General features: G+C 41.8%; 1 protein-coding gene across 1 annotated transcript in view; it reads right to left on the bottom strand.

Annotated features, from left to right (window-relative positions):
- The window catches only part of LOC124721776 (neogenin), a 236504-nt gene that overhangs the window by 183520 nt on the left and 33484 nt on the right, over nt 1-19500 (bottom strand). Inside the window, exon 3 of the mRNA XM_047246889.1 lies at nt 5497-5636. Coding sequence (XP_047102845.1) covers nt 5497-5636 — 140 coding nt within the window. The remainder of the gene's footprint in view (nt 1-5496; nt 5637-19500) is intronic.

Here is a 19500-nt window from a genome sequence, read left to right as displayed (position 1 = left end):
AATTCATTTGGTGATTATGTAGATCATGAAGACATGATTGTATGTAAAGAGCAGCCAATGTAGTCCCCTCCAGTTTAGCTTAGTTAGCGTACATACACACATATTTTTGATACTCACATAACATTTTGTAGAATATTGTTGTGATAATATAATTTGGAGTGCTCTGCCTCTTGTATTAGAGTAGCTATATTCACAAACATGGCTGAAAGCAAGTACAGTACAAACCCGGTTAACCAAACTAAAGGGAGGTAAGCAGTTGCGGATAGAAATTATTTTTCTGTTAAGCCGTGAACATCTAATACTTGTACAATATTTTGTTTTGTTAATACTATACAGATTTTTGAAAGGTTTTGAAGTGCTGAAAAACTACAATTTCTTGGTTTGTCATTTCTTGCAAATTGTCCGCGACAATCCATTCATTCGTCTTGCACATATCCATGTCTTTGCATCTGGAAATTCCTTTTAGCATTTCAGTCAAGTTTTCAAAATTTTCCAAGTCTTCTCTGTAAAGAGCATCATACAGTTTTCTCCAGAAATTTTGAAGAGTTTCTGCTTTCACATTATTCCACACTTGGGCAAAACAGTAAATTATTTGTTTCTTATTTACTGCCTTCACAGATTGATTCATGTTTTTGTTTTGCATGTCACTATCTTGCAGGATGGTTCTCAAATATTGCACATGGCTGTGCTTTTTAAATGTCATTATTATGCCTTATCCAGTGACTGAATTGCACTGGTAACACAACACAAATCAACATGTTTTAACTCCTAATGATACATATGTGCATTTCCAATAAGTTCACTTTTTTAAGGAATTTTTTTTAGTTAATATCTTTACAACTTTCAGTACTACTGATCACTAAAACATTTGGCAAAGCATTCAAGAGACATCCAAGAAGTTTTTGGTCTCTATAAAAACCTGGTAATGTATTTCAGGAACACTCTTATCCTAGAGGCTTTTCACCTTTCTGATAAGTATTGAGGGTAGTCTATGTGCCAGAAGTGATTGATGCCAAAAGAATCATTTTCTGTTCTTTTTTCATTTTGTGTGCTGGGGCAGACAATTCTTTGAAGAAAGTTAAGGATCCCGTAGGCAACATCTTAAAATCATCTTCACATTAACATCTGTTTCATCAGCAATATAAATATGGTCCTTAGTGTAGCCCCAACTATAATCATCAAACTCGTTTTCCAAACATCAACTGCATCTGGATCTGCAGATAACTTGCTGCCACATATATTAAGTTACAGAATGCCACATCTATTTTTAAACCTGTCTAACCATCCAGAGCTGGAAAATTGAATTTTTTCATCGCTCACCAAACAACTAAGTTAACATTTTTGCTTTTTCTTCATTTATACGGCCACTGAAAGGCATACCTTTTTCTCATTGTCAGGTGAACCAAAGATATAAAGAGCTTCACCAACATTTTGAAAGTCGTTGAAAAGACATGGAATGATAGGAAAGAGATAGTATCGACAGCAATTGAGATATATATACTACATAAATTAATAAGTGATGGTACTGATCCCCCCCATGGCACACAAAATGGGTCAGATTGCTGTTGGAGAGGCAATGAAAAAAGCATGCCAAATTTAAAAGAACGTAAAATCCCCAAGATTGGCAAAGTTTTGCAGAAGTTCGAAATATAGCATGTGCTTCAAATGCGAGATGCTTTTAATAATTTCCACAATGAAACTCTGTCTCGGAATCTGGCAGAAAATCCGAAGAGATTCTGTCATACATAAAGCACACCAGTGGCAAGACGCAATCAATACTTTCACTCCGCAATAACAATGGTGAAGTCACTGATGCCAGTGCCACTAAAGCAGAGTTATTAAACACGGTTTTCCGAAACTCCTTCATCAAAGAAGACAAAGTAAATATTCTTGAATTCCAATCAAGAACTGCCAAGGTGAAAGACATATGAGGGGTGACTGAAAAGTAATGCCTCCACCTTCATAACTCTTCAACAGTTGGCAGCATTGGTATGCGGCAGGTACTGTCTTCTTCCTTAGCCTCTTCTCTACAACTCCAGTTGGCGGGAAGCCTTAGCACTGAATGGTTGTGTTGTTACAGTGTGAAGTATGGAACCCTGCACAGACTGTCAGTCAATGTGATTTAAGCAACATGCAGTCACTGAATTCTTGACAGCAGAAGGTGTCACCCAAAGGAGATTCACCAGAGAATGAAAGCAGTTTATGGTGATTGTGTTGATGTGAGTACTATGCATTGTTGGGCAAGTAAGTTTAAAGATGTTGAGGCGGGAACATCTGATCTGCGTGGCAAACAAAGAGTTGGAAGTCCTGTGACAGCAACCACAGAGTTTCACAAGCGAAATGTTGACAGATTGATTCAGGATGATCGTCGTATCACTAAGCGAGAAATTGCAAGCACAATCGGCATTTCACAAGAATGTGTGGGTCACATTATTGCTTTGTTTGGCTATTGGAAGATCTGTGCGTGATGAGTACCCCGGATGCTTCACGCGCCACCACAGCAGAACTTCAGAGACTGAATCTCACCACCGTACAGCATCCTCCACACAGTTCAGATTTAGCACCATCTGATTCTGATTTCCATCTGTTTCTGATAATGAAAGACAATCTGCGGGGACATCATTACGCTTCTGATGAAGACATTGAGAGAACTGTGAGACTGTGGTTGCGGAAACAGTGTGTCAACTTCTTGTGTGACGGCTTCAGAAAACTTGTTCAACGTTGGCAGAAATGTATCCAATTGGCTGGTGATTATGTGGACAAGTAAATATTGGTAATTAAAGATGACATTCTAAGGATTATTTCTGCATTTGATTTATTAAAATATACCCAGCCAAACCCAGTTAACGAAGGTGGAGGCATTACTTTTCATTCAACCCTCTTAGAAGTAGACATCCTCGGTGTAGCAAAGCAGCTTAAATCACTTAATAAAGGCAAGGCCTCCAGACCAGATTGTACACTAGTCAGGTTCCTCTCAGAGTATGCTGATACAATAGCTCCATATTTAGCAATTATATACAACTGCTCGCTCACGGAAAGATCCGTACCTAAAGAATGGAAAATTGCTCAAGTCACACCAATACACAAAAAGGGAAGTAGGAGTAATGTGCTGAATTACAGGCCAATATCACTAATGTCGATTTGCAGTAGGGTTTTGGAACATATACTGTATTTGAACATTACGAAGTACCTCAAAGAAAACGATTTATCGACACACAGTCAGCACAGATTCAGAAAATATTGTTCTTGCAAAACACAACTAGCTCCTTATACTCATGACGTAATGAGTGCTATCGACAGGGGATGTCATATTGATTCCATATTTTTAGATTTCCAGAAGGCTTTCGACACCATTCCTCACAAGTGTCTTTTAACCAAACTGCATGCCTATGGAATATCACCTCAGTTGTGCGACTGGATTTGTGATTTCCTGTCAGAAAGGTCACAGTTCGTAGTAACAGGTAACAGATGGAAAGTCATTGAGTAAAACAGAAGTAATATCCGGCGATCCCGAAGGAAGTGTTGTAGGCCCTCTATTGTCCCTGATCTATATTAACGACATAGGAGACAATCTGAGTAGCCTTCTTAGATTATTTGCAGATGATGCTGTCATTTACCATCTTGTAAAGTCATTGGATGACCAAAACAAATTGCAAAATGATTTAGATAAGATATCTGTATGGTGCAAAAAGTGGCAATTGACCCTGAATAAAGAAAAGTGTGAAGTTATTCACATGAGTACTAAAAGAAATCCACTGAATTTCCATTGCACAATAAATAACATAAATCTGAAGGCTGTAAATTAAACTGAATACTTAGGGATTACTATTACAAATAACATAAACTGAAACGATCACATAGATAACATTGTGGGTAGTGCAAACCAAAGACTGCGATTCATTGGCAGAACACTTACAAGGTGCAACAGATTTACTAAAGAGACTGCTTACACTACACTTGTCCGTCCATTCTTGAGTACTGCTGTGCAGTTTGGGATTCGCATCAAGTAGGACTGATAGGTAACATTGAAAAAGTTCAAAGAAGGGCGGCTCGTTTTGTATTGTCGCGAAATCGGAGAGATTGTGCCACAGACATGATATGTGAATTGGAGTAGGAATCATGAAAACAAAAACTTTACTGTATGTACATGGTATGTTGTATGTATGTATATATGTAACACGAGTTGGGTAATATTTACTGTCTGTCAATGCGAGGGGATCTTCTCATGAAATTTCAATCACTAGGTTTCTCCTCCAATTGCGAAAACATTCTGCTGGCACCCACCTACATAGGAAGAAAAGATCATCACAATAAAATAAGAGAAATCAGGGCTCGTACACAAAAATTTAAGTGCTCGTTTTTCTCGTGCGTTGTTCTAGAGTGGAACGGTAGAGAGACAGCTTCAAGGTGGTTCACTGAACCCTCTGCCAGGCACTTAATTGTGAATTGCAGAGTAATCATGTAGATGTAGATGAGATGTTTTCCAGGTTGTTCTGTGAAGATTTTTTACAGCTTGCTCTAGAAAGTTAGACTTCACCCACTCAGAAACAACAGAAACACCAACTCCATAATTAGCAACAGCAGTTTTCAATAAACTTCCTTTTTCAGTTTCTTTGACAGCAACTAATTTATCAGGAAAAGTAGTCACAACATAATCCCGCTTAGGTGGCATAGCACAAAAAAACACACGTATAACAGAAGTAAACAACCACCTGAATGATCTACTGTAGAAAGTGTAGCTATATTTAGACTGGTGAATCGGTGGCTGGAGAAACAACTCAAGGTTGGGCACCATTCTCTTCCCACTAGCTATAGAACACTCTCACTTTCTAATTATTTCTGTGCAGCACAGTATTAATTTGTTGTTTTGCGATGTTTCGAGGTGTTCTGGATAAGCCAAGTTTTGGATGACCTGAGCTCAGTTAACCGGGCCTTTACTGTATGTATGTTGGGTAATATTTACTGTCTGTCAAATGTTTAAGTATTCGCTACTTGGGCATCAGTCATCATCAACATTACTGGTTGTGAATAATCCATATTTCTAAAAAAGTAATAGTTTTTGTGAGTGATACTGTTCAGTATAGAGCATCATGCAAGAAATGTGAGAATGTTAATTCAGAAAAGCTGACATAATGTCTGATAACTGTCCTCTTTAGTAAGGTAATTTCTCAAATCCTTCATACATCCATCCCTTAAATTCTATTGCCTTTTTCTACTCCCAATCGCCTGGTTTCAGTCAATACTTTGTTCTTGCCTTTTTACTTTATGATTTATTGGGACAGGGCAAAAACACAATTTTCACCGGCATTATGGGGATGAAATGGGTCATCTGGCCAGTTAATCATTTGACATATGATCATTTTAGCATTTTAATTAGAGTTATTTCTCAGGAACCCAGAGGTTATCATAATAATTATTACTATGTGGGGGAAGGATTTGCAGATATAACTAGTACAGGCAACAGATGCCACTGAAATGTTAAAATACTGTACTTACGTGCCAAAGTGAGTGATGCCTTTCGGCTAACAATTGATCCAACATGTGGGAGTGAAGCAATACACTGGTAGTTTCCCTGTAATTCATCATAGGCAGCTGATCCAATGTGCACTGACAATGACCCATTATCAAGCCGTGACCTTTAAACACAAAAGAATATCACAAGATCAGGAATATTAAGGACAAGAATTGATCTTGAGGTTAAAACACTAAATAGTCAGTTTTGCACCTCTGTTTATGAAGCTGTCTACATGCAGAAAAAGAGGGTAAAGGAAAGTGTATAGCTCTCCGAAGTAAAGAATGAAGAACGCAACAAGTCCTGGCAGGAATGTAACTATACATGACCACAATCACATGAAAATTAAAACACTATATATAAAGTCTAAAATACATTTTACATTATTCTAATGAAATGGTTAATTTTACGATATCTACCTTTCTCATGTAAAGAAATGATAAGTTATAAAAATGAAGAAAGTTTAAAATGATATTACAACAAGTGACCAGTTAATAACAGATAAATATCAGTAATAAGAGTGAGGAATGGTGTGTAAATACAATTAGTTCACATGCAAGAACTATTTGATGTTGGTGAACTCCTGAGCTCATGAACTGGGTTTCAACATGAAGAAGAGTCTGAAAGCCTCGCAGATGTAGTGTCATTCAAAGCACACTAAAGATTATTCAATACTTAAGTAAAGCAGTCATCAATCCGAAGATTGTATCAAACACCACAGTGCTTTACTTGGCATGGGCATGTAGAGGTGGTATGTTATTGTCTGCCTCTGACCTCTGAACTGATTTATCAAGCCAGTTATGGGGGACCCACAGTTTAATGTGGAGTTTGAACCATGGTGCAACTCACCATTTTTCATGTCAACAATCACTGTCGAGGTGAAAGAAGCAATAAGTCACAGATAAAAACCCTAGGACTGATCGGGGATCAAACCAGAGATTTTTGGTTTAGTAGTCTGGTACTTACACACTAAGCAACACACTACTCAACACTAAGGACTAAAAGGAAATGCGACAAAACAGTCCCATACTCCAGACTCAAGAATTGTATCTCATCAGAGAAATAATTTTAAAAATCTGAAGCCCTTGGGTGGTGGAAGATTCATTATGATATGTGTAGGATTAACAATGTAGGTAGAGCAAAAGTTCAACTGACTGTCATTATATTTTAAATAAAACAAGATTAAAACATTGTGGATGGCACCTAAGTAGGATTTGGGTGATAGCACTTAGTCAGGCACGAGTCTGGCATGTGTTGTGCACAAAAATTTAACTGTCACTGTGGTTCATGTCCTTAGTTGAAAATTTTCTAGGTTGCAGAAGGTTGTGCTATTGCTTAGTTACCAGATTCTAAAGTACCTGCACTTCACAGCATTAATTTGTGTGTTGCTTCCCTTTATTGTGTTTCATGTTACTTTTGGCAGTTACTTGTGTTTTTGCTAATCCGCTGTTGAAACAACTATAGCTTTGAAATAACTAAATTAGATGCCACATTTTCACTGCCCTAGAAGTTGTACTCGATGATTCTGATCCAAAAGGAGAAGTGGATTTTTCTGATACTAATCTAGATTTCTATGCAGCTGAGTGCTCAGGAAAGAAACAAAGAGAACAAAGAGGAATAATGTATTCTCTAAATGAACATTTGCAAAATTATTTTGTTAGTAAACTACGTTATATTGGACTATGGGTAGGAAAATGACAATGTAGAGTATTTTGAGCTGCCACCATAACTGCCTAAGAGACTGTAGTCAGCAGATGAGATACTTGGATGGTGTGCAGCTGATGGCCCTCTTCTTATGGACCCTTTTCAGAAAATTGCCAGTGCAAAGGCATCGCTTGACTTGAATTGACTTGTGCACAGATGAATTATTTCTCACATATATACCAATGAAAAAAGAAAAAAAAAAACATTAAAAATCAGTAGGCTGAATCAATAACAGTCCAGCAAAGAAGATAAAATAAGTCAAACTCCAACCGTGTTTGGGGAAAGAGCAGATGGCAAAATTTTACGATAATTACTTGTTTCTCATGGAAATATTTCGAAAGTGCCTTGTGAAGAAGGTAAAAATCAGTGACTATTGGTCAAAAGCATCAGTACTTCATAATCCCTTTCCTGCAAGTAATGCAAATTGAGAAAGATTCAAAGAAATTTTATCAAAGTTGCACCACAATAAAAATGAGATGTCAGGGTTGCCACAAGTATCCCCAAGTGAAATTTCCTGATATTTCCCTGGTTTCCAGACAAGTTTTTGGATTTTTCCCTGACAAAGGTAAGTTAAGACGTAAGTTAACTATCTGTCTTTGCTGATATGGTACAAGAAACAATAGTGCAAATGAGAAAATACCTCAAAAAAACTTGCAAGCAGGTGGCCTTTCCTGAGGTGAGCAAAAATCTTAAGTACTTTTTTTTTTTAAGATGGAGAAAGCAAGCCAAATGGTTATGTTTCATTAAGACCACTGATGATACTTTATCTCAATAAAAGAAAACACATTTGGCGACAAACACACGGATTTCCTTGGAGTCGCAAGACAGATTTAAAATACCTTCACTGATTTCAGAAATAACCTTAAAAAAAGTAGACCTCTTGAAAGAAGTGTATAAGGCTGGGAAGAAATGTGTAAACCAAGACTGTAAGTGACTGCCAATAAAATGTCGATTCTACTATGTTCTTTATTGTCGGTTATTACCCACTGTGTTATATCTATTACTTTTGCAGTAGCCACCTGAAAGGTCGCGGGAGGCGCACATCAGCACGGCGCGTCACGGACAATAGTTGCTGCAAGTAAAGTCCGGTCCACCGGAGGGCACGCGAGAATTCGGCCACGCCCTCTGCCGGCGGAACAACAACTCAGGCAGCACGGGCCATGCCCAGTAAGTCTGACATCGGGCATGCCTAGCAGACAGTTCCCGGTCTACACTATGTGAAGTGTGACGGAAGACGTGAATCGTGTTAATACACAATTGGCGATGAGTAGGGTCGTTCTTTCACGTATTGCATCATTGTTCCAGTTTCGCAGCTTATCCACGGCATGGAGGATTTAGTGCGGGTTTTGGCCAAGCAGCAGAATGAGCTCATGGCAGCCATGACACAGGCGCTTCCGATGTTGCCCTCCACACAGTCTACTCCAGCGCCGTTCCCTCCTCCCTTTCCCCAGTACGAAGAGAGGCGGAGGATTGGGACGCATATGAACATTGCCTTCGGTGGCATTTCCAGGCATATCATGTTGCCGATGCAGAGGTATGTTGTGCTCTTTTCTTGTCTTGGATATCTCCCTCACTGTATCAATTTTTGCGGCAGCTAGCGCCATTGCAGGAATCCTCGTCCTTGTCTTCTGACGCATTGTGTTCATTGCTGTCTTCATATTATCACCGCCGCACTCATGTTGTGGCGGCTAGGGTTTAGTTCTACCAATGCAAGAAACAGCCCCATCAGTCTTACCGGGCGTGGGCGTTGGAAGCGTGGTGCAACGTCGCGGCGGTTCAGGGCGACATGGCCGCGTCCGCGTCCAGGGTGGACAACGTGAGAGCGGTACAATCCAGCTGTTACAACCGCTCCCGCACGGTGTGTAAACAGAGTTCCAGCCGCCGGCCCGTTACCGTCCTGTGCGTCGTGCTATATACATCATGATCGGTCAGAGTGCCCGCAGCATTTGGCCGTTTGTCGCAAATGTAATAAAAAAGGACATATTGCTAAAGTTTGCTGCTCAGTCTCAAAAGAATCAAAAGAAGCAGGTACAGAGGACACGGACGTTGACATCCAGGAAGTTTCATCGGGCCAGGCTCCCGACGCATCGGCACACAAGCTCTTTATCGAGGTGTCGGTTCGGTCGTGCCGACTACAACTGCAAGTAGATACGGGCGTGGCAGTTTCCTTGTTGAATGCACAAACTTACTCCGACCTTGGGTCGCCCCCGTTGGCGCCAGTTTACCGGCGTCTCCACAGTTATGGTAAACAGGTCATTCCCCTATTGGGTCAATTCACTACCGACATTACTTACAAATCAGTCACTCGGCCTCTTACTTTTATTGTTGTCAGTGATGCGACTTCTGCTAACCTTTTTGGATTGGATGCCTTTCAAGCTTTCGGTTTTTCTATCGCAGACACCATACAGATGGTCTCCGAAGACGTTCCCTATCAATCATTGGAATCTTTCATCTCTGACTTCAAGGATATCTTTGAGGAGGGTCTGGGGCGGGTTTCAGACTTTGAAGCTCACTTAACGTTGAAGGCATTGGCTCGCCCGCGTTTTCTACGCGCGAGGCAGATCCGCTTGGCTCTTCGCCCTCATGTAAAAGCAGAGCTGGACCGGCTGACAGCCCTCGGGGTCATTCTTCCCATTTCTTCTAGTCAGAGGGCTTCGCCCCTCGTTATTGTCAGGAAACCCTCAGGAAAATTACGTCTTTGTGGCAATTTCAAGGCCACCATTAATTCCAAATTGGTGGTGGACACCTATTCCTTGCCTCGTTCTGATGAATTGTTCTCCGACGTGGCGGGAGGCCAATATTTTTCGAAAATTGATCTTTCGGAGGCTTATCCTCAGATACCACTTGATGAGGACTCCAAAAGGCTGGCGGTCATCAACACCCCGTTTGGCCTTTACCAATAACGGCAGTTGGCCTTCGGAATATCCAGTGCCCCAACGATATTTCAGCGTTATCTTGAGCACGTCATGTAGACAATCCCTCATTGGATTAATTACCTGGACGACATAATTGTCACAGGCCGCAACATGAAGGAACACTTGCACAACCTTCGAACCCTCTTTCTCAAATTCAGGTCTGTGGGCCTGCGTTGCAACCTGCATAAGTCAAACTTCTTCCAACAGTCCATTGAGTATGTGGACTACACCATCTCTCGGCATGGCGTCCAGCTGCTAGGAAGTTTGGTCCAAGGTATCATCGACCTTCCGCGGCCCGCTTCGCTGAAGGAGTTACAAGCTTTTTTTGGCAAGATTGCCTATTACCACCGGTTCATTCCCAGACCTTCCGCGGCCCGCTTCGCTGAAGGAGTTACAAGCTTTTTTTGGCAAGATTGCCTATTACCACCAGTTCATTCCCAGGGCTTCCACCATACCCCCCCCCCCCCCCCCTGTACTGCCTTCTGCGCAAGGGTGTTCCTTTTGATTGGCCGCCTGCATGTGAGCAAGCGTTCACCTTGTTGAAGGGCCTCCTCACGTCAGCGCCTTGTTTGGCTACTTTTGACCCCCAATAAGCCGTTGGTCCTGGCTACAGATGCTTCGCAGTATGGGGTGGGGGCGGTCCTGGCCCATCGCAACGCGGATGGCTCCAAGCAGCTACTGGCGTTTGCATCTAAAACTCTTAGTTCCGCACAGGCCCATTACTCCCAGGTGGAAAAAGAGGCTTTGGCTATTATCTACGATGTTACCCGGTTTCACCCTTTCTTGTATGGCACGAAATTTCAGTTAATCACTGACCATAAGCCATTAATATCGTTATTTGGCTCCACCTCTCAGATTCCGGATAGGGCGGCCCACAGACTGCAGCGCTGGGCCTTGTTCCACTCTAAGTACCATTATGACATTCATTTTTGCCCTACCGGACAGCATGCCAATGCCGATGCTCTTTCCCGTCTTCCGGTGGGCCTGGATCCTAAGTTCGATCGGGAGGAGATTACGTGTATTCCTTTGGATGTGGCGTCCCGCCAAGCGATTCATGGCTTCCCGATCACTAGTTCTAGAGTCGCCAGGGAAACGGCAGTTGACCTGGTTCTCCGGCAAGTAGTTCACCTCGTTCAGCAGGGGTGGTCGTCCCGACCTCCAGGCCGGGCCTCGGACCCTCTTTGTAATTATTTTGTTCTACGAGACCGCCTCTCAGTCTTGGAAGGAGTTCTCCTTCTGGTTACCGATGATACAGCTCCTCGCGTGGTTGTTCCTGCAGGTTTGCGAAGGGAGGTCCTCACATTATTACATGGGGGGCACTGGGGTGTTTCCTGTACTAAAACCTTGGCTCGCAGACACGTGTACTGGCCCAGTATTGACAGAGAAATTGAGCACTTGGTGGCCGCCTGTTCCCAGTGTACGAGCCAACAGGCGTCACCCAGGTCAGCGTTCTCTTCATGGCCACCTGCAACCCAGGCGTGGGAACGTGTCCACATAGATTTTGCAGGCCCGTTTCTCAATGGCTTTTGGCTCATTGTCATTGATGCTTATTCCCGATTCCCATATGTGGTTCGCTGCTCCTCAACCAATTCAGAAGTTGCAATCCAGGCACTCGCAAAAATCTTTTCTGTGGGAGGTCTGCCAGTCACCCTGGTATCGAACAATGGACCTCAGTTTATTTCGCAGACCTTCCAGGAATTTTGTAGGCGCTTCGGTATTCAGCACGTTTATTCTCCCATCTTTCATCCACAATCGAATGGGGAAGCCAAGCGCATGGTGCGCACATTTAAGACGCAGATGAAAAAGTATGTGTACGAATTTCCTGCGGAGGAGGCGTTGACGTTTTTCCTGACAGCATACCGGACCACATCGATGGGAGAACGCAGCCCCGCAGAGCTCCTCCATGGGCACCAACCTAGAACTCTGCTGCACCTCCTCCGGCCTGGTCCTTGCCAGTCTTCGAAAAACAGGGTACCTGGCTTTCCACCGGGTATGTCGGTCTGGACACGTGCACACATGACCACTGTCTAAGGCCGCTGCATTTACAGTCACTGAGAACCAGATCCAAACAAATCACTCCTCATGCCTTTCATCGGTAGCTGCTAGGCTAGCAACAAGAAGTGGTGGCAGCACTGACTGCAAGCTGAGGGGTTCAACAGAAAGGGGAGAAGCAGCAAGAATGAGTGAGTAGGGAAGCGGCACACATACACAGCTGCACCCAGCCAGCGACGATGCACAATACCTCAATAAACAAACCATTTCATCTACTGAGACAAAAACAAGATTTTTCCAGTGTTTTTCTTTTCTTTCTTTTTTTCCAAATTTCACTGACATTTCCCTGATGTGTTTGAAATTCCCTGGAGGAATTAGTAAGAAATAACTCCCTCATTCTACATTCTACATTGATACTCCGCAAGCCACCCAACGGTGTGTGGCGGAGGGCACTTTACGTGCCACTGTCATTACCTCCCTTTCCTGTTCCAGTCGCGTATGGTTCGCGGGAAGAACGACTGTCTGAAAGCCTCCGTGCGCGCTCTAATCTCTCTAATTTTACATTCGTGATCTCCTCGGGAGGTATAAGTAGGGGGAAGCAATATATTCGATACCTCATCCAGAAACGCACCCTCTCGAAACCTGGCGAGCAAGCTACACCGCGATGCAGAGCGCCTCTCTTGCAGAGTCTGCCACTTGAGTTTATTAAACATCTCCGTAACGCTATCACGGTTACCAAATAACCCTGTGACGAAACGCGCCGCTCTTCTTTGGATCTTCTCTATCTCCTCCGTCAGACCGATCTGGTACGGATCCCACACTGATGAGCAATACTCAAGTATAGGTCGAACGAGTGTTTTGTAAGCCGCCTCCTTTGTTGATGGACTACATTTTCTAAGCACTCTCCCAATGAATCTCAACCTGGTACCCGCCTTACCAACAATTAATTTTATATGATCATTCCACTTCAAATCGTTCCGCACGCATACTCCCAGATATTTTACAGAAGTAACTGCTACCAGTGTTTTTTCCGCTATCATATAATAATACAATAAAGGATCCTTCTTTCTATGTATTCGCAATACATTACATTTGTCTATGTTAAGGGTCAGTTGCCACTCCCTGCACCAAGTGCCTATCCGCTGCAGATCTTCCTGCATTTCGCTACAATTTTCTAATGCTGCAACTTCTCTGTATACTACAGCATCATCTGCGAAAAGCCGCATGGAACTTCCGACACTATCTACTAAGTCATTTATATATATTGTGAAAAGCAATGGTCCCATAACACTCCCCTGTGGCACGCCAGAGGTTACTTTAACGTCTGTAGACGTCTCTCCATTGATAACAACATGCTGTGTTCTGTTTGCTAAAAACTCCTCAATCCAGCCACACAGCTGGTCTGATATTCCGTAGGCTCTTACTTTGTTTATCAGGCGACAGTGCGGAACTGTATCGAACGCCTTCCGGAAGTCAAGAAAAATAGCATCTACCTGGGAGCCTGTATCTAATATTTTCTGGGTCTCATGAACAAATAAGGCGAGTTGGGTCTCACACGATCGCTGTTTCCGGAATCCATGTTGATTCCTACATAGTAGATTCTGGGTTTCCAGAAATGACATGATACGCGAGCAAAAAACACGTTCTAAAATTCTACAACAGATCGATGTCAGAGATATAGGTCTATAGTTTTGCGCATCTGCTCGACGACCCTTCTTGAAGACTGGGACTATCTGTGCTCTTTTCCAATCATTTGGAACCCTCCGTTCCTCTAGAGACTTGCGGTACATGGCTGTTAGAAGGGGGGCAAGTTCTTTCGCGTACTCTGTGTAGAATCGAATTGGTATCCCGTCAGGTCCAGTGGACTTTCCCCTATTGAGTGAATCCAGTTGCTTTTCTATTCCTTAGACACTTATTTCGATGTCAGCCATTTTTTCGTTCCTACGAGGATTTAGAGAAGGAACTGCAATGCGGTCTTCCTCTGTGAAACAGCTTTGGAAAAAGGTGTTTAGTATTTCAGCTTTACGCGTGTCATCCTCTGTTTCAATGCCATCATCATCCCGTAGTGTCTGGATATGCTGTTTCGAGCCACTTACTGATTTAACGTAAGACCAGAACTTCCTAGGATTTTCTGTCAAGTCGGTACATAGAATTTTACTTTCGAATTCAATGAACGCTTCACGCATAGCCCTCCTTACGCTAACTTTGACATCGTTTAGCTTCTGTTTGTCAGAGGTTTTGGCTGCGTTTAAACTTGGAATGGAGCTCTCTTTGCTTTCGCGGTAGTTTCCTAACTTTGTTGTTGTACCACAGTGGGTTTTTCCCGTCCCTCACAGTTTTACTCGGCACGTACCTGTCTAAAACGCATTTTACGATTGCCTTGAACTTTTTCCATAAACACTCAACATTGTCAGTGTCGGAACAGAAATTTTCGTTTTGATCTGTTAGGTAGTCTGAAATCTGCCTTCTATTACTCTTGTTAAACAGATAAACCTTCCTCCCTTTTTTTATATTCCTATTAACTTCCATATTCAGGGATGCTGCAACGGCCTTATGATCACTGATTCCCTGTTCTGTACATACAGAGTCGAAAAGTTCGGGTCTGTTTGTTATCAGTAGGTCCAAGATGTTATCTCCACGAGTCGGTTCTCTGTTTAATTCCTCGAGGTAATTTTCGGATAGTGCACTCAGTATAATGTCACTCGATGCTCTGTCCCTACCACCCGTCCTAAACATCTGAGTGTCCCAGTCTATATCTGGTAAATTGAAATCTCCACCTAAGACTATAACATGCTGAGAAAATTTATGTGAAATGTATTCCAAATTTTCTCTCAGTTGTTCTGCCACTAATGCTGCTGAGTCGGGAGGTCGGTAAAAGGAGCCAATTATTAACCTAGTTCGGTTGTTTAGTGTAACCTCCACCCATAATAATTCACAGGAACTATCCACTTCTACTTCACTACAGGATAAACTACTACTAACAGCGACGAACACTCCACCACCGGTTGCATGCAATCTATCCTTTCTAAACACCGTCTGCACCTTTGTAAAAATTTCGGCAGAATTTATCTCTGGCTTAAGCCAGCTTTCTGTACCTATAACGATTTCAGCTTCGGTGCTTTCTATCAGCGCTTGAAATTCCGGTACTTTACCAATGCAGCTTCGACAGTTGACAATTACAATACCGATTGCTGCTTGGTCCCCGCATGTCCTGACTTTGCCCCGCACCCGTTGAGGCTGTTGCCCTTTCTGTACTTGCCCAAGGCCATCTAACCTAAAAAACCGCCCAGCCCACGCCACACAACCCCTGCTACCCGTGTAGCCGCATGTTGCGTGTATTGGACTCCTGACCTATCCATACATAACTGACAACTTTCTCAGAGAATGTTCTTTTGCTCTGAGAACCTTCTCAGGAGAATGTTCTCATTTTTATTCATACACTCCTATATCAAGAGGAATTGCATAATGGCAAGTAGATCTGCAAACTTGAAAAGAGCATCTACGGGTTGCATCAGCCCGGCAGCAGAAGGTGGAATGAAACACTCCACAAGTTCCTGCACAAACAAGGAATGCTGCGATCAGTAGCTGACACATGCATTTACTATAACCTACACCATGAACTCATAGCAACTGTATATGCAGATGACATAATGTTGTATGGTGAGAAAAGCGAAGTAGAGAAAATGAAATATCCTAGGCACTGGATTTGATGTAAGAGACCTTGGAGTAGCGCAACATGTACAGTCAATTCAAGTTATGACACTAGATGGAACAGAGATTTTAGACCAAACAACATGTGCAAAAGGAATTCCAAATGGAAAACTGCAACTCTGTGGGAACTCCTCTTGTCATGAACGTAAAGATATAAAATGTGTCTGATGAAGGCAAGCTCACGGAACAGGCTGCATCAGAATACAGAAATACAATTGGAAGTCTTCAATACTTGGCAACAGGTACAAGGCCAGATTTAGCATATCGAGTGATTTATTTACACCAGTTCAGCAGCAATCTGAGGAGCCCAGACCTGCTGCCACAAGATTATTTTCACAGAACATTACATGATGCACTCACTTTCCACAAGACCAGTATGAAAATCGAACACGAGAGTCTTGACTCATGTGACCACATAGTGAGATTCGATAATAAAAGAGGAAGCTGAGATTAGAATGAATAGCAACAGTTTTAATAGAGACCACGGGTACACGCTAAGTAGAGGGTGGGAGCGGGCTTTGGATGCTAAAATGAAGCAATAATGGATGCTTAACACTTGTGGGGAGGCAGGAGCAGCAGTCTCAAATGTGTCACCCGCTCCTCGCGCCACCTGACGTCACTTGGTCCTGCGGCTGGCCGCAGCTGCTATGATCTGTCCAACTCACCTTCCACACCCACATCATTTTGGCCATCTCTGGTGCTAGTGACCGTAATCATGACTATATAAGCAGAAAATCATGCCAGCCCCACCAGTCAGTAGTTTCACTTCTGACAAAAGTGGCAGAGAGAGCCATCAAAAGCTCAAAAATTTTATTCGAATTGACTCGGCTTGAAATACCAACAAGATTTTATTCAGACATGCTGCCACAAAAGACTCCTAGGCATACTTTTAACTACTAAAAAATGGTGTCCACTGCAAATTCAGGTGAGACATAAATTCTGAGTGTCAAATGTGTGATGAAATATCAGTTCCAAATAATCTGTATAGAATTATAATATGACAGTAATAACTTACTGTTTTTGTGACAACCATAAATATTTATTTAGGGTAATCTACATAGAGTCAGCCACACTCACCAGCCAAAAAATGATTTCTGTTTTCCAAATGGCTACACTGTGGACCAATTGATACCCAATCAATTGCTTCAACACAAACGGATAGTGATGACAGTGATGATCTGCTAGAATGATAGATATGGAACTGTAGACTATTTCAAAACCTATCTATTTCAATGAGAAAATTGTTTTGTGTTTCACTTTCTAATATGGCTAGTGAAACAAATTTCTGTGCAGCAGAGAACCTCTTCTTGGACAAATGAAGCATACTAGATTCGAACCTAGTCTATGATATCAGGACAATTCTTTAGAATCACTATGCTAACTGCTAACTGAGAATAATTTGGAGACTGTTTTGTTTTTGTCAAATTTTCAATTTTTTAGCTGGCAATATTCATGGCAGTGTTGACAAATTTTTGTATGTCAATTTTAATTATGAAGTATATGATGTTATAAAAATAAACAGCTCTGTGATATTTCACTCAGAGACTGATAGTCATTACAAAGGCTGGTAGTTACTTTGTTCTTCCGTGAAACTTTTAACCATCTGCAAAATATTACTGTTTCTTATTCTTTTCATGGCTAAATTAATTAAACTTTCACATATTACCGTAAAAATTGGAGTCCTGCTTTTGGAAGGGATACTGAGTCAGGCCTGGTTTCTAAATTTTGACCGTTGTTAATAGTTTCATAATTACTGTTAAGCGAGACATACATACCCCACTGGACTCAAGGAAGGATAAATGTTTCCCTAAACTCATCCCTCCACGAGTCTAGTGAGACGTATATGTCCCACTTAATTAACTTTTTTACTAGGAATTAGGATCTGCAATAAGAAGAAAGTAAGTGCTGTGTCATGCAAACAAGACACAGCCAGGAAAAAAGCGCCACAGGCGCAAAGATGCAAGCTGGTGTCAGTGCCATAGAGACTCGCCACTTCTGTGAGTTCCACCAGTGTTACGGGCAGCACTGAAGCTGAAGATACCACCTTCGCCTCGGCCAACTGCCGACCAAGTACAATATGCCAATGACTGGACAACAATGCACAAAAGCCTACTCAAAAGACAGAACAGCAGCTCTCGCTCACTTGGTTATAGATCATCATCCAGGGCTGACTTAGACAGGGAACATCATTTAGCGAACTCTTAGACGTGAACAGACAGTTGTTGTAAATTACATTTGCTATGTACTTTGAAGTTTAGCTACGATTATTAGCACTTAGCCATTGTAGACCCTTTTTGTGTTGTATTACAAGCAGTGTTGCAGACTTTATTATTCAATGAGTCACAAGGACAAGTAAAACTTTTAACTCATTTGTGTGACTTTGTTACTAATTTGTTGGAGTGTTGTAGAACCTGTGTTGTCCTATCCTGATACCTCACCCTGGGGCATATCAATGTAATAGTGGCAGGGAGAAATTGTCTTGGTGGTGTACTGCACCAGAAGCTGTTTCACGTACTCACAAACTCGGCCTACAGTAACAACAGTGGCAACTCAGCTCTCACAGCAGTAGCGACGAGGCCTTTACAAATCTGGCGATAAGGGTTTACAAAAGTAAGTATACTTATTATATTAAGCAAATTAATTTATTTACAGCTTAACATTTTTATGAAATTTTTAAAAACATGATTGACAACATAGTAGTACTCTGCAGTGGCTACATATGAAATTAGTCCTTATCTCTTGCTTCCGAGTTCTGCTTCACCCCTTTGTGCTCTTTGCTGGAAAATGTTTTCCAACTGCATATAAGTGCAGATCATCACCCATACAAAAGTGTGTGTATCTGCAATAAAATGGCAAGATGAGCCAGTTACAGTTTGTCAACTGCCCACCACCCAAAAGATATAAGATTCATCACAAGAATTATTGAGATGGGGCAACTTCAGCTATATACTGCTCGGTATCCGTAACAGACTACACATCTATCACAGGATCTGTAGACCACGTCCGACCAGCAGAGAGAAAGATAATTATGCTATTGGTTGTTGGTCACTCAACTGGTCACATCATTTTCCTTATGCTGCAACAGTAAACAGTTTCATAAGGTGGAACTGTAATAATGGGGGGAAATGTGACCAACTTTCTTTTCACCTTGCTCTTGTACGGCAGTTTTGGGAGAAATGTAAAGAGAAGGGGAAGGCAAACATTCATCACAAAAAAGAAACCAAGAATTTGTGGAGTTTTCCATTTCATATCAAGTCAAGGGAAATAAAATAAGATTATAGCACCAAATAAAATATAAATGTAAAAGTTTAGACACAAATATGAACAAAAGGTACAAATAGAAATTCTCTACACACACTGGTCATAAGGCAAAATTACTGAACAAATTTACACGTGTTTATTAATACATATGTGCACACCTCTCTATATTTCTAATAGACAATATAAAAAAAGACAATAAATACCTTTGCTGAGTTATCTATTGCAAACAGGAAAAAAATTACATTAAACCGATAAAACACAATGCAAACAATGAAGAACTGAAACAATCAATTGATATCTTGTGCATTAGGTAGCAAACAGTTGATACATTCAATGCTAGATCACAGCACCACACAGATGTGGGACTCTCATATTCCTGCGAGCTCTGGGAAATAAATTTGCAGG

This window comes from Schistocerca piceifrons, chromosome X (genome assembly GCF_021461385.2).
Source record: "Schistocerca piceifrons isolate TAMUIC-IGC-003096 chromosome X, iqSchPice1.1, whole genome shotgun sequence".
Taxonomy (NCBI): Eukaryota; Metazoa; Arthropoda; class Insecta; order Orthoptera; family Acrididae; genus Schistocerca; species Schistocerca piceifrons.
This window is presented reverse-complemented; position numbering and strand designations above follow the sequence as displayed.